The sequence below is a fragment of the Mustela lutreola genome, chromosome 2 (assembly GCF_030435805.1).
Source record: "Mustela lutreola isolate mMusLut2 chromosome 2, mMusLut2.pri, whole genome shotgun sequence".
Classification (NCBI taxonomy): domain Eukaryota; kingdom Metazoa; phylum Chordata; class Mammalia; order Carnivora; family Mustelidae; genus Mustela; species Mustela lutreola.
This window is the reverse complement of record NC_081291.1, coordinates 8,262,071-8,276,803: the sequence shown is the minus strand read 5'-3', so window position 1 is coordinate 8,276,803 and position 14,733 is coordinate 8,262,071. Positions and strand designations below refer to the sequence as shown.

The 14,733-nt window shown below is 52.5% G+C and overlaps 1 protein-coding gene across 1 annotated transcript in view; it reads right to left on the bottom strand.

The window, feature by feature from the left end:
* LDLR (low density lipoprotein receptor) overlaps positions 1–14,733 on the bottom strand; it is a 35,354-nt gene that overhangs the window by 7,912 nt on the left and 12,709 nt on the right. Inside the window, exons 4-12 of the mRNA XM_059160002.1 lie at positions 13,701–14,087; positions 10,967–11,089; positions 9,356–9,478; positions 7,768–7,887; positions 7,145–7,270; positions 4,925–5,096; positions 4,618–4,845; positions 1,518–1,636; positions 1,139–1,278 (exon numbers count right to left, since the gene is read on the bottom strand). Of these exons, the coding sequence (XP_059015985.1) occupies positions 1,139–1,278; positions 1,518–1,636; positions 4,618–4,845; positions 4,925–5,096; positions 7,145–7,270; positions 7,768–7,887; positions 9,356–9,478; positions 10,967–11,089; positions 13,701–14,087 (1,538 nt within the window). The remainder of the gene's footprint in view (positions 1–1,138; positions 1,279–1,517; positions 1,637–4,617; positions 4,846–4,924; positions 5,097–7,144; positions 7,271–7,767; positions 7,888–9,355; positions 9,479–10,966; positions 11,090–13,700; positions 14,088–14,733) is intronic.

Sequence of the window (14,733 nt, the reverse complement as noted above, 5' to 3'; positions counted from 1 at the left end):
ATTTTTTTTATTTATTTATTTTTTTTTTTTGTTAGAGAGAGAGAGAGATACAGAGCGCAAGCACAGGCACAGAGTGGCAGGCTAGAGGCAGAGGGAGAAGCAGGCTCCCTGCCGAGCAAGGAGCCCGATGTGGGACTCGATCCCAGGACGCTGGGATCATGACCTGAGCCGAAGGCAGCCGCTTAACCAACTGAGCCACCCAGGCGTCCCCAGTTTAATCCTTTTTAAATGTGTTCTGTAGCATTAGGTACATTCACGTTGGTATGCAACCATCACCACCATCCATGTCTAGAACCTTCCATCTCCCCAAACTGAGACTCTGTCCTTAGGAAACACTGACTTCCCACCCGAGCCCAGCCATGACCCCCACCATCTACTTCCTGTCTCTGTGGACGGGGCTCCTGTAGGGACCTCACAGAAGTGGGATCGGAGAGTTTCTGTGCTCTTGTGTCTGGCTTAGTTCCCTCCAGGTCCCTCCATGTTGCAGTGCGTGTTAGAAGTTGCTCCCCATTTCCTGAATCACATTCCACTGCACAGACACTCATGTTTTTAGCCCTCCCTCCCTGACGGACACCCAGCTTGCTTCCATCTCTTGGAGACTGCGACTCATGCTGTTTGAACACGGGTGCACGAATATACCACTGTTTCCTTCGAGCAGTTTTCCCACTGTGGTTGGCCCCCCTTTTCTCTCTCTAGGTCCCAGCAGTAACGGCCCCTCCAAGTGCAACAACCAGAAAGTTTCTAGAAAGTACCAAATGTCCCCTGGGCCCCAAGATGGCCTCCAAGCAAGAACTGTTGCTTTAAGACTCTTTGGGTGAGGAGGGTGCCCGGCTGGGTCAGTTGGGGGAACCTGAGACTCTAGATGTCAGAGTCTTAAGTCTGAGCCCCATGTTGGGGGTAAAGTTTACTTAAAAAAACAACAACAAAAACGAAGAGACAAAAACACCTCTTTTAAGGAGAAGAAAATGGAAATAACTTCCATCTTCTAAGTTGGTCCTGGCTTGAATGAGCCAAACAGTGTGGCTGAGCCTTTAGCACAAGCACTTAGGACTTGCGCGTGAGCTGTGCTCAGTACCCAGCACTTGGATGTGAATTCCCTCAGGTCCCAAAGCAGCAGCCCCTGGCTCCCAGCCCCTACCTCGAAGATGGCTAAGGAGAAGGGGTGTGCCAGCTTTTTCTTGTCCTCCAAAACGGTCTTCCGGTTCCCGCCATTGACGTCAATGCTGGAGATGGAGTGGAGCTTGGAGTCAACCCAGTAGAGGCGGCCACCAGAAAGATCTAGAACCCACAGGTGGACAAGGAAGAGATCACATGCCAATGCCAGAGGGGGCCTGGACCCATCAGAGATGTACCCCAAAAACCAGCCCCAAAACATACTTCCCTGTATGAGCCCAAACCTCACGCAGGTGTAGTTTAACAGCAGGTTGCTGCACATGCTTTCTCTGGGGCCTCCTGGCCACTCCCTCCCGTCCTCCAGACAGTGCCCGACCCCAGGGACCCATGTCCCAAGGACATACCCAGGGTGATGCCATTGGGCCACTGGATGTCTTCCGTCACAAGCGAGTACACGTCGACACCGTTCAGACCCCCCTTCTTGATCTCGGCGGGGGTTCCCCAATCCGTCCAGTACATGAAGCTGGTGGGAGAGCAGCAAGAAAGCAGAGGGTCAGTGGGGGAGGGGCCTGCCTGGCCCGAACAGCAGCTCCCAGCCGAAGCAGCCAGGCCAGGAACTGGGGAGAACCACCCCCAACCACCCCACCAAAGAGACCTCGCATTGGTTTCTTCTGCTACTCTCGTGCTTGCAACCTGGTGAGACCTGGCAGGATTTTTAGAATCTTCGAGAACAAAGGGAGATTTTGATTCCACTGTCTGGTTGAGGGCTCTTCATGGGCACCCTCGACAGTGCTTTCTGGAGGCTTTTACACATTTTTTATTTTATAAGGATTTTTGGTTTTTTTTCTTCTTGTTTGTTTATTTTAAAAAGGTTTCTTTGTGGTAAAATATACATAGAAGTTACCATCTCAACCATTGTTAAGTGTCCAGGTTGGTGACTGAGTACACCTACCCTGTTACGCAACCACCCCACCGTCCACCCCCAGAACGTTTCCGTCAGCCCAGCCTGGAATTCTGCCCCCACAAAACACCAAGTCCGCATTCGCCTCCCCTGACCCTGGCTCCCACCACTCCGCTCGGTCTCCGCCAACAGGACTCCTCTAGGACCTCACGCGAGTGCGATCACAGAGCATCTGTCCTTCTGTACCAGGCCTCCTGATGCCACACAATGGCCTCAAGGCTCATCCGTGGTGTGGCGGGTGTCAGCATGTCCTTCCTTTTGAAGGCTGAGTACAGTTCTGCCTTGTGGATGGACCACATGTGGCTTATTCCGCAGCCACGGAGGGACACTCGGCTGCACCCCGACCACGGGGCCCGCAAACCCCGGCTCCCATCCCTGTGTTCCCGGCTCTGGCATCTACACTTAGAAGTGGATCTCCGACGGCTTTTAAGGCCTCTGAAGAGAGACTCAGGATGGGGCGCCTGAGTGGCTCAGTGGGTTAAGCTTCTGCCTTCGGCTCGGGTCATGATCTCAAGGTCCTAGAATCGAGCCCCGCATCGGGCTCTCTGCGCAGTGGGGAGCCTGTTTCCTCCTTTCTCTCTCTGCCTGTCTCTCTCTGCCTACTTGTGATCTCTGTCTGTCAAATAAATAAATAAAATATTTTAAAAAAAAAAAAAAAAAAGAGAGAGACTCAGGCTAACTCTCAAGCAGCCACACACAAATACACTGAGAGACGCCCTCCCCACGGTGATGGGCAAAGATGGAAAACCTGCTATTGACCGTGGGTGAGACAGGTGCTCGAGTGTGCTAATGGAAGCTCGGCTTTGTAATGCAGGTGTTCAACGGCAATTTAGTGCTCTATCCATGCATGTACCCTCGGACCAGCTTTTAGAATATAATCCAACTTCTAGAATGAGGGATCTAGGATCACCAGTCCTGCAGATGAACTGCAAGGGCTCGTCTTCAAAGATATTTAATTTGCAGCATCTTTGTGGGAGGCAGGAGGGGAAAAAACTAAATTTCCATGTGCCGGGTACAAAGTACACGGCTTATCTAGTCAACAGGGAATGAGCCCCATGGTCCACACGCCAGAGCCAAGTGCAGAACAGAGTTCAAGAGGGCAATCCGGGGCGCCTGGGTGGCTCAGTGGGTTGAGCCGCTGCCTTCGGCTCAGGTCATGATCCCAGGGTCCTGGGATCAAGCCCCGCATTGGGCTCTCTGCTCAGCGGGGAGCCTGCTTCCTCCCCTCTCTCTGCCTGCCTCTCTGCCTGCTTGTCATCTCTCTCTGTCAAATAAATAAATAAAAAATCTTAAAAAAAAAAAGAGGGCAATCCTATGCTACTACCAGGAGGGAGAAGAAACACAACAGTAGAACACACACACACACACACACACAACATGACTTGCATCTAAGGGGTTACTTCGGGGAGCCTCTCTCTTTCCTGGCAGCTGGCGGACTAAATTCATCCAACCGAGTGACCCTCTACCAAATGAGAACGTTTATGGTCACTGAGGCCCGCCTTCAAAGCAGGCCTGTCCCAGGTGAGTCATGCTCGTCTCGAAAGTTCCCTTTCAGAGCACCTGGGTGGCTCAGTTGGTTAAGCATCTGTCTTCAGTTCAGGTCATGCCCTCGGTGAAGGGATCACACAGCAGAGAGATTGCTTCTCCCTCTGCCTCTGCCTTCCCCCTCCTCTCGTGCCCTCAATTTCTCTCTCAAATAAAAAAAAAAAAGTTCCCTTTCCTTCTGAGGATTGCCCCACGACAGGCTGCCCGTCCCGAGTGGTCACTGTCCCTCCAGAATTGTGAAATTCCACGGGCAGACAGACAGGTGTGACAGGTTTGGGACATGGGGCAGGGAGATGCCTTCTGTCAGGGGACACAGGTCCCTGTGGGCCCCAGAGCTGCTGAGTCAGCCTCGGGCCCTGCGAACACCCTCCCGGGGCCCCCGCAGGGTGGTGGCGACCTTTCCTCCCTGTGGCATCCTTCCCGAAACTACCTTTGGATCTGAGTGTTTTTTTTTAACCTTTCTCCAAGCCTTTCCTGGTACAGGGTACTCTGCCACAAAATACTAAATCAGAATTTAAGTAATTATTAATTTCCACGACCAATTTAAACCCATATTCTAATTTCTGGTTTTGTTTGTTTGTTTTCCAGTAGACCCCACACCCAGCACAGAGCTCAACCCAGGGCTTGAACTCGTGACCTTGAGCTCAGGACCCGAGCGGAGATCAAGAATCAGACCCAACTGACCGAGCCAGCCAGGCGCCTCTCTGATTTGGGGTTCTTATCCTGAGTGCTCTTTTCAGGGTCCACGTCCATCTCAGCAGCAATCAAGAGGAACCAAGTTCTGGCTTCCACAGGGCGATGTGGGGGAAGGTCCACCCTTTTGGGTCCTGTTCGGTCCTGACAGCAAGGGCCTTGGTGGCTACGGACAGCCCCGTGCCCAGGGAGGCCAGTCTGGCTCAGGCACATGCCTTCCCCCAGGCGGAGTCCTAGCTGGCCCTGGTCTCCGTTCCCTCTGCTCTCTGATCCCCCCCGTACCCCACAGCTGCAGCAGTACCCACCCGTGTGCGGGGTCCACCACGATGGCACGCGGCTTGGAGCCTTTCTCCTTGAAGAGTGTCTTTCTCTTCACACCCTTGGTGTCGGCGACGGAGACGGTGCCCAGGACGGAGTCTGTCCAGTATATGTTGCTGTGGACCCAGTCCACGGCCAGCCCGTCGGGGGCCTGGACGCCCTCGCTGATGATGGCGTCATAGGTGGAAAAGCCGGGGGCTCTGTCGATCTGGGTGCTGGCGGGGTCGGGGGGAGCGTCAGTGCGAGGGCTCTATTTCACCCGGGGTCGGGGCTGGGGGCGGCTCTGAGGCTCACCTGTAGATCTTCCTCTGGGACAGGTCAGACCAGTAAATTCTGTTGCTGGCCACCTCTGTGTCCAGGGCCACGACGTTCTTCAGGTTCGGGATGAGGCTGGTGTATTCGCTGCGGTCCAGGGTCATCTTCCTCACCTCGTGGCGGTTGGTGAAGAAGAGGTAGGCGATGTCACCTGGAGAGGAGGGGAGGATGCTCAGGGCCGCAGAAGGGACCCCGGACTTCTGCTTGTCAACCTCTGGGGTCCGGCTGAGCCAGAGGAGACTCTCAGGATGGGCTGGGAAATGCCTTGCGGGCGGATGAGCCGTGGGGTTCTGGTGCTCGGACGTCCTGGGCCTTGCGGAGACCAAAGGGACAGCCCGTCCGAGAGCCGGACGTTTCTGCTTGCCTGCTGACTGAACTTGGTGCTTCCCCGGGGAGCCCCCTGGCTGCCGTGCTCCCCCTCTTCTTGGGAATGGTAACAACCGATCTTCTCGATGGTGATCGTCTCCTACTGGATGGGCCCCACCATACTTGTATGGTAATAAAACCTACATGAGTAATAAAACCTGGGGATGCCTGCGGGGCTCAGTCAGTTAAGCGTCTGCCTTCAGCTCAGGTCATGATCCCAGGGTCCTGGGATCGAGTCCCACATCGGGCTCTCTGCTCAACAGGGAGCCTGCTTCCCCTTCTCTCTCTGCCTGCCTCTCTGCCTACTTGTGATCTCTGTCTCTCTGTCAAATAGATAAATAAAATATTTTAACAAACAAACATATGAGGGGACTGACGCTCAGAGAGGGGAAGGGACAAGCCCAAGGTCACACCAGCTGGTTAGTGGCAGAGCTGGGATTCAAATCCAGGCTGCTCGGACTCTGTTGTAACCACAACACCAACATTCACCGAGAGGCTAACGGTGTGTACAACTGACCTCACTCAGAACAACCCTTCCCACAATACCACTCATACTCCTGGGAAGGCGTCTGTGTAGACACCGGCCCAGACAGATCAGAGCAAAAGTGAAACCTCAAACCCTAGGGGGTTCATGAACTCAGTCCCTGGTTTTCCCCAAAACCAGGAAACACAGGGGGGTATGACAGAGGGCGGCCATGGAACCGTCACAAAAAGGATGACAACAGAGGAGGAAGTCTTCAAGGCTCAAGCAGACCCTTGAGGAAACGGAAGGCGATCTAAAATATTTCTGCGAACTCGTCCCTCCTTGGAGTCACACTGCAGGGCAGAACAGGATGCAAGGCAAAGGGAGTTTATCCACAGGTCAACTCCCCGAGGACGGCTGTGCCTCCAAACACATGGGCTCTTTTCACCTTGGGGTTTCTGAGAATCAGTGCCTGGCCACAGTGCTCATTTCAACTTTAGGCAGAAAAAAAATCCGGGGCACCTGGGTGGCTCAGTGACTTAAGCCTCTGCCTTCAGCTCAGGTCATGATCTCGGAGTCCTGGGATCGAGCCTCGCATCGGGCTCTCTGCTCAGCAGGGAGCCTGCTTCTCCCTCTCTCTCTGCCTGCCTCTCTGCCTATTTGTGATCTCTCTCTCTGTCCAATAAATAAATAAGTAAGAGCTTTTAAAAAAAGAAAAAGAAAAAGAAACCCAACTCTTCCTGCATTTGGTTTCCTCCGGAGTGACTGATTATACCTTGGGCTCTCTGAAGTCAGTTTGCTTTTTGGGTACAGGTTCCTCTAAGTGAGTAAGAATATCTGGTGGGGGGGCGCCTGGGTGGCTCAGTGGGTTAAGCTGCTGCCTTCGGCTCAGGTCATGATCCCAGGGACCTGGGATCGAGTCCCGCATCGGGCTCTCTGCTCAGCAGGGAGCCTGCTTCCTCCTCTCTCTCTGCCTGCCTCTCTGCCTACTTGTGATCTCTGTCTGTTAAATAAATAAATAAAATCTTTAAAAAAAAAAAAAAAAAAAAAAAGAATATCTGGTGGGGGATAGGTCCTTCAGGCCTTGGCTTTTCCTGTCCTCTGAAGCCATGAGGGAGGCTGGGGGCTGCAAACTAGATCTCCTGCCATTGACCTGTGTCCACAGGAAAGCAGGACACGCCGGGGGCAGGCTCCTGGCAAGTTCCCGACAGCGCTGCTCAACGAGCTGCCAGAGGTCTTGGGAGGACACAGTTGGCCCCAGCCCTCACCTAGCGGGCTTTGGAGTTGATGCAAAGTTCTTGTGATGAAACTCCCCAGGGCATCAGTTCTTGGCACAGGCCCCGCCCCCGCAGGCCCCGCCCCTCACTCACCCACAGCCTTGCAGGCCTTGGTGTGCGGGTCCAGCTGGTAGCCCTTCTCACAGTCGCACTTGTAGCTGCCCTCGAGGTTCACACACAGCTGGCTGCACACATCGGGGTCCTGACACTCGTCGATATCTGCAAGTCAGGACACACGAAGGCATTTGGGGCTTCCTCCCCATGGAGTGCTGATGGAGTGACGGAGCCAGGCCTCCCGATGGCAAGTGGGGACAGCCCAGGCCCTTTGGGGATGACCCCTAGAGCCATGGTCTTGGTGACCAGCAGGTTCAGAAATAAAAACTCAAGAAACAGCCAAGCATGGTCTCCAACAATGAACTTGACCTCACCGTTCCCCCCAGGGGTACAGCCCCCAGGGAGAAGCCGCCTCTGCCGTCAACGGAGATTACTTTCTTAATTATGAATCCCCAAAGGCAAGAACCCAGTGCCCCTCCAGGGCCAAGCCTGCAGGGATGTCCCGGGAATCTGGCATTTCATTAAATCCTCCTAACAGGCCCATGAGGTCAGCATTGCGGTCATGCCCACTGAACAGGTGGGGAAAGTGAGGCACGGAGGGTTTGGCCACCCATGAGGGAAAGGGAGGCGGAGGCCAGGAGCCCAGCCTGCCGGGGAATCACCTTCGCATCTCCGCCGGTCCACCAGCCGGAAACCCTCAGGACACAAGCACTCGTAGCCCACCTTGAGGTCATTGCAGATGTGGGAACACCCGCCCTTGTTGTCCAGACACTCGTTGGTCCCTGTGCCAAGTGGGGGGAGGGGGGCGAAGGCAGAGACTGGTCACACTCAGCTCGTCGGCACCCCTGCACCATCTCCTCACCCTTATAATGACTGCTACAATGACGGGGGGGGGGGGCAGGAAACTGCCATGTCCCCATGTCCCCCAACCCCGTCATTTGAGCGCCAGGAGGGAACCCGGAGGACATTCCGCAGAGTGAACGACATGGGCAGAGAAGGACAAATACTGCAGGATTCACTCCTGGGACATCCCCAGTGGAGTCAAAATCAGAGACAGGAAGTAGATGGGCGGCTGGCCTGGGTGGGGGAGGGGATGGGGAGTCGGGCGCTTCCTGGGGCAGAGGGTCAGTGTGGGAAGATGAGAAAGTTCTGGAGACGGTTGGTGGGGATGGCGGACGACTTTGTGAGTCTGCTTAATGTCACTGAACTGGACGCTTAAAAATGGTTAAGATGGGGGTGCCTCAGTGGCTCAGTGGATTAAGCCTCTTCTTTCGGCTCAGGTCATGATCTCAGGGACCTGGGATCCAGCCCCGCATCAGGCTCTGCTCTGCAGGGAGCCTGTTCCCCACCCTCTCTGCCTACTTGTGCTCCCTCTCTCTCTCTCTGTGTCAAACAAATAAATAAATAACTTTTTAAAAAATGCTTCAGATGGTAAATCCTACTTTTTTTTTTTTTTTGGATAAAACATATTTCAAAACATTCTTGATTATAAAAACTAAAAAACCATGTTCCACAGTTGCATGTACTAACTCCCCAAAACCATACAGGTAGCTGAACTATAGCTGTGGAAACCAAGGACTGGCCAGACTCCAAGACCTGCCCCAGATCGCAGTGCTGGACCAGGCCTGGGGCGCTCAGCTCCGGCCCCCCAAGCCCTGGCTGTCTTTACAGGGCTTCGGCCTATGCCAGCCTACCAATCTGTTCCTGCATGGCCCCAAAGCTAAGAATGCTTTTTAATGTTTTTAAACAGTTGAAAAGAAAAAAAAAGGATCAAAAGCAAAACAGGATTTTGTGCCCCATGAATGGTTCAGACATCAGTGTCCGTGATATGGTTTGCTTGGGGCATGGCCACAGGCGTTCATGTGCGCATGTGCATTCTTACGCCATCTTCTGCCTGTAACTCAGCTCCTGCTGAACAGCTGTGACAGACTGTACAGCTGGTCAAGTCCACAATATTTACATGGCCACAGGTTATGAAACACTGCTGAAACTCGACAAACATCGCAACAGCCAACCCCCAGCAGCCCTAGGACGTTGGGCCCTTACTGTCCCATTCTACAGATGTGAACACTGAGGTTTCTCCCCAGGAACCCATGTCTGTGTTGCTGCAGAGCTAAAGCACTCACAGGCAGGGGTGGGCAGGAGACTTGCAGCCCCACGTCCAGCAGCATAGCCACGTCTGGGTCCCAGCCCCAGCTCCCCGTAAGACCCAGAGAGCTGTCTGCACCTGGGGGGTGGGGGGTTGCTCACCACACTCCTTGAGGGGCTCGTCCGACCAGTCCCGACAGTCCCTGACCGAGTTGCACACTTTGTCCAACGTGATGCACTCGCCGCTGTGGCACTTGAACTTGCTGGGCCCCTCGCACAGTGTCACTAAGAGCCAAAGAGGACGGTCAGGTACTTCCGAGACGCAAGAGGCCACGTCCTACTCTTTATTCATAGAACAGTTCATTTACACGAGAAGATATGTAAATGTGTTCATAATTAAGATGTAACAGTGTACTTAGTGTCCTGGAAATAAACACTGAAGAATGGTAAAAGTAGTAAGTATTTTCTGTTAGAGGTCGTTTACCACGACTGTCAAAAATTACATGATCAGAATTTAACTTCTTGTTCACGAAAGTTTGTTCAGGGGTACCTGGGTGGCTCAGTCGGTTAAACGTCCAACTGGATTTCAGTTCAGATCAAGATCTCAGGACTGTGAGATCGAGTCCTGCCATGGGCTCTGCATTGGGCATGAAGCCTGCTTAAGATTTCTCTTATCTCCCTCTCCCTCCCTGCCCTCATACACTGTGTCTCTAAAAATAAATAAACAGGGGCACCTCGGTGGCTCATTTGGTTAAGCAACTGCCTTCGGCTCAGGTCATGATCCTGGGGTCCCAGGATTGAGTCCTGCATGGAGCTCCCTGCTCTGCAAGGAGTCTGCTTCTCCCTCTGACCCCTACCCCATGCTCTCTCATATAAATAAAATCTCAAAAAATAAACAAATAAGGGCGCCTGGGTGGCTCAGTCATTAGGCGTCTGCCTTCAGCTCAGATCATGATCCCAGGGTCCTAAGATCGAGCCCCGCCTCGGCCTCCCAGCTCAGCAGGGAACCTACTTCTCCGTCTCCCACTCCCCCTGCTTGTGTTCCCTCTCTTGTTGTATCTCTGTCAAATAAATAAGTAAAATCTTTAAATAAATAAATAAATAAATAAATAAAGGAAAATAAAAACTTTAAGAATAATAAATAAGGGGCGCCTGGGTGGCTCAGATGGTTAAGCATCTGCCTTCTGCTCAGGTCATGATGCCAGTATCCAGGGATCCAGCCCCACTTCAGGCTCCTCCTGGCTCAGCAGCAAGTCTGCTTCTCCCTCTCCCTCTCCCCCTGCTCATGCTCTCTCTCTCTCTCTCCATATCTCTTCATGTCCAAAAAGATTAATAAAATCTTTTTAAAAACTTGTTAAAAGAATAATAAAAAAATAAAAGTATTCTCCTTATGTTCCATGATTTTACCACAATTAAAACAATCTTTAAGTGAATTCTGCTGATAAATAACAGGGTTGCTCCTAGTGTCCCGCTGTTAGGCCGGTGCTGCTCCCCCCTAAACTCCGAAGCCCGTCTCCTGGTTACAGGTGCGAGTTTCTCCCGGGATCATTCCCAGGAGTGGAGATGTCACACCGTAAGCACGGGACAGTGCTTTACCTGCTGAGCTCAAAGACAGAAGCCCTGCATACTTTGGCCTCATTAGAATCTCACAGTCCTGGAACAGATGCTTTTGTGACGCTCGTTGGTCAGATAAATGGAAGTGAGGTTCAGGGAGGGCAAGTAACTGGCCCGCAGACACACAGCGGGCGCGGGGCTGCCCCGAGACAAGCTTACCGTTGATGCATCCAAGCTCATCGCTTGAGTCCTTACAATCATATTCCCGGTCACACTGGCGGCTGCCATGGATACAGGTCCCGTCCGAGCACTGGAACTCATCAGGCCGGCACGTGGCCACAGCTAGGAAAGACAGGGCACGTGTTGGTTTCTCTCAAGGAGCAACTAACCAGCTTTGAAGCGGCAATGTCCTGCCTGCCTCGGGCACCAGGGAAAGCAGATAACAAGAAAGATTTCAGATGTGGGCAGGAGCCAGTGGCTTATCCATCTTATCTGCTTCCCATCTGGAGAAAAAGTCTCCAGGGAACACCTGTCTTCACATTCTAAATTTTAACCAGTGTAGTCTAATTTCTTTCTTTTTTTAAGGTGGGGGAAGGGCAGAGGGAGAGAGAGAGAGAATCTTAAGTAGGTTCGTTCCATGCCTAGCACGGAGCCTGACGCAGGGGTCGATCTCCTAATGGAGATCATGACCTGAGCTGAAATAAAGAGTCGGACTGAGCCAACCAGTCACCCCTCATCTATGTAGTTTTAGATTTTCCTTCATGGCAGTAGGCACTCTTTTCCTCAAAGAAGGATCCCAGACAATCATAACTAAAGCCACAGAGCAAAGTTTGGAAAATAAGAAAGTGAGGGGAGCACCCTTACAGCACCACTGGGTTTTCCTGGAGTTTCCTCCAATCTTTTCACATCTACATTTCAGAGAACACACAAAAAAATTTTTTTAAGATTTTCAGTCATCTCTACACCCAGTATGGGGCTTGAACTTACAACCCTGAGATCAAGAGTCACATGCTCTACTGATAGAGCCAGTCAGGATCCCCAAGAACACATGATTTGTAAACACCTGGCAGGGCCGACAGGCCACTCTCAGCAGAAACGCCACGGCGTGATCCCCAGCTAGACAGAGGCAGACCAGACAGCAACAAATGTGGTCACTGCCACTGCGCACGGCACAGTCGAACACTGTGGAGCAGGACAGATGTGCAGGAGAGGACACCGAGGACAAAAGACATTTTTTATTTTCACAGGTGTGTGTCCTCTGATTAGTTACCCTTCCTGGGCCTCAGTTTCCCCCTGTAAAGAGTGCAGAAAGCCTGCTCATGTAATGAGGATTAAGGGAGTTTGTGTTGAGTTTTAGTGCACACTGTATACAAAGTCATCCATTATTTAAAAATGTGACTTTTAGGGGCGCCTGGATTGCTCAGTGGGTTAAAGCCTCTGCCTTCAGCTCAGGTCATGATCTCAGGGTCCTGGGATCGAGCCCCGCATCGGGTTCTCTGCTCATCAGGGAGCCTGCTTCCTCTTCTCTCTGCCTGCCTCTCTGCCTACTTGAGATCTCTCTGTCAAATAAATAAATAAAATCTTTAAAAAAATAATAAAATAGGGGCGCCTGGGTGGCTCAGTGGGTTGAAGCCTCTGCCATGATCTCAGGGTCCTGGGATCAAGCCCCCCATCAGGCTCTCTGCTCCGTGGGGAGCCTGCTTCCTCCTGACTCGTTCAGCCTACCTCTCTGCCTACTTGTGATCTCTGTCAAATAAATAAATAAAATCTTTAAAAATAAATAAATAAATAGATAAATAAAATGTGACTTTTAGGGGTGCCTGGCCGGCTCTGTTGGAAGAGTGTGCAACTCTTGATCTCTGGGTTGTGAGTATGAGTCCCATGTGGGGTGCAGAAAATACTAAAAGCAAAAGAAAACAAAACAAAAAAACAAACCAAAAAACGCCATTAACTTAAAAAAAACGAAAAAAGTCTTTTTTTTTTTTAAGTGACTCTTAAAAAGTCTAATACCATCTACACTGAGATTACAATTCTATGAAAACAGTACACGGGGGCAAAGGTACCAAAGAAACCGGGACACGAAAACACGTTCTAGGTTCACAGTAGCTCTGTCACTAGCTTGGAAGTAACGGTCCCCCCTTCAGGAATAACTGACACAGGGCCAGGGTCTGGGCAGCACAATCCTTTATCTTCACGGCCCCAACACAGGAGCCCCTCACCACGTGCGGCTACTTAACTTTCAACTCCCAGAAGTGAACCAAAACAAAATATTCCTTTCTTTGATTGCATGAGCTCCTGCACTGGGCGGTGCCGACGTGGGAGGTCTCCACCGCCCCCAGAAAGTTCAATGGCATGGTGCTGACTCCAATCAAATAAGTCTGCCAAGGCCAAAGCTCTTGCCCCATTCCGTGGGGGAAGAGAAAACAGTGCAGGGAGGTGTAGTCCTTGGCCAGAGGTCACCTACCAGGCCTGGAGCCCGGGATCCTGTCTGGACAAAGATAATATTGCAGCTGTGACTTGCTCCCCTGGCCAAAAAAACGGTGAACTCGGGGTGCTTGGGTGGCTCAGTGGGTTAAAAGCCTCTGCCTTCAGCTCAGGTCGTGATCCCAGGGTCCTGGGGTCGAACCCCGCGTCGGGCTCTCTGCTCAGCGGGGAGCCTGCTTCCTCCTCTCGCTGCCTCTCTGCCTACTTGTGATCTCTCTGTCGAATAAATAAATAAAATCTTTTAAATAAAAGGGGGGGGGTGAACTATACACTTTTGGGAGTTAAAGACAGTGTCTCTGTTCATGGAGGCTTGCTCCTCCCTGTGATTGGGAACAGGGACAGAAACACGGAAGGAGACTGACATCCCTGCGGTGGGACTTGGCGTTGTCTAAGCACAGAAAGGCCGACCCGCCGCACCCCAGGGGGAGCACAGGGACAGGGGAGAGGACCCCCCGCGCAGTGCCCTTACTGCAGTTCTCCTCGTCGGACTTGTCCTTGCAGTCGGGGTCGCCGTCACAGCGCCAGCTGGAGTGGATACATTCGCCGCTCTGGCAGTGAAACTCAAGGAGCGAGCACGGGCCGTTGTCGTGTCGGGGGACTGACAGCTTGCGGCCGTCGCAGTGCTGCGGCCACTCATCTGAGCCGTCCTTGCAGTCGGGGTCGCCGTCACAAGCCCACAGCTCGGGGATGCAGGCCGAGTTGTTGCACTGGAAGTTGGCAGAGCCACAGGTGGGCACGGGGCAGGACGCCTCGTCGGACCCGTCCAGACAGTCCCGGTCCGAGTCACAGACAAAGTCCAGGGCGATGCACTTCCCATCCTGGCAGCGGAACTCGTTCTGGGAGCACGTCTTAGGTACTGCAGGGGTGGGTGGGAAAGGACAACCTGGTCACCAGAGAGCCCCCTCTTCTCGTGAACAGCCATTTTACAGATGAGGACACTGAGTCCAGGAAAGCCCAGACCTCAGTCGGAGACCTGCAGAGGCCCCTGGATAGGGAACCCCTGCAAGGGTCAGCCTCCCCAGCCCACTCCTGTGGCTGCTCTGTGCCTCAGTTGTCCCATCTGTACCTGGGCCAGGTCCAAGGGAAGCACTGTCTAAGAGTCTGCTATTAGAACACTGGGGTGGCTCAGTTGGTTAAGCATCTGCCTGCAGCTCAGGTCATGATCCCAGGGTCCTGGGATCGAGTCCCGCATTGCTAAGTGGGGAGCCTGCTTCTCCCTCTGCCTGCGGCTCTCTCTGCTTGTGCTCAAGCTCTTGCTCTCTCTGACAAATAAATTTAAAAATCTCAAAAAAAAAAGAAAAAGTTTGCTGTTGTTATTAAAAGAAACACCTGCCAAAATGTGGTGATCGTGGGACGTGAAGGAGGTGTTGGCCACCACTGCAGTGGGGATCATTCTGTAATATATATGTGTATCAAATCATCATCTACTCCTTTTTTTTTTTTTTTTTTTTTGAGAGAGAGAGTCTACACACAAAGCGGGTGGGAGAAGCAGAGGAAGAGGG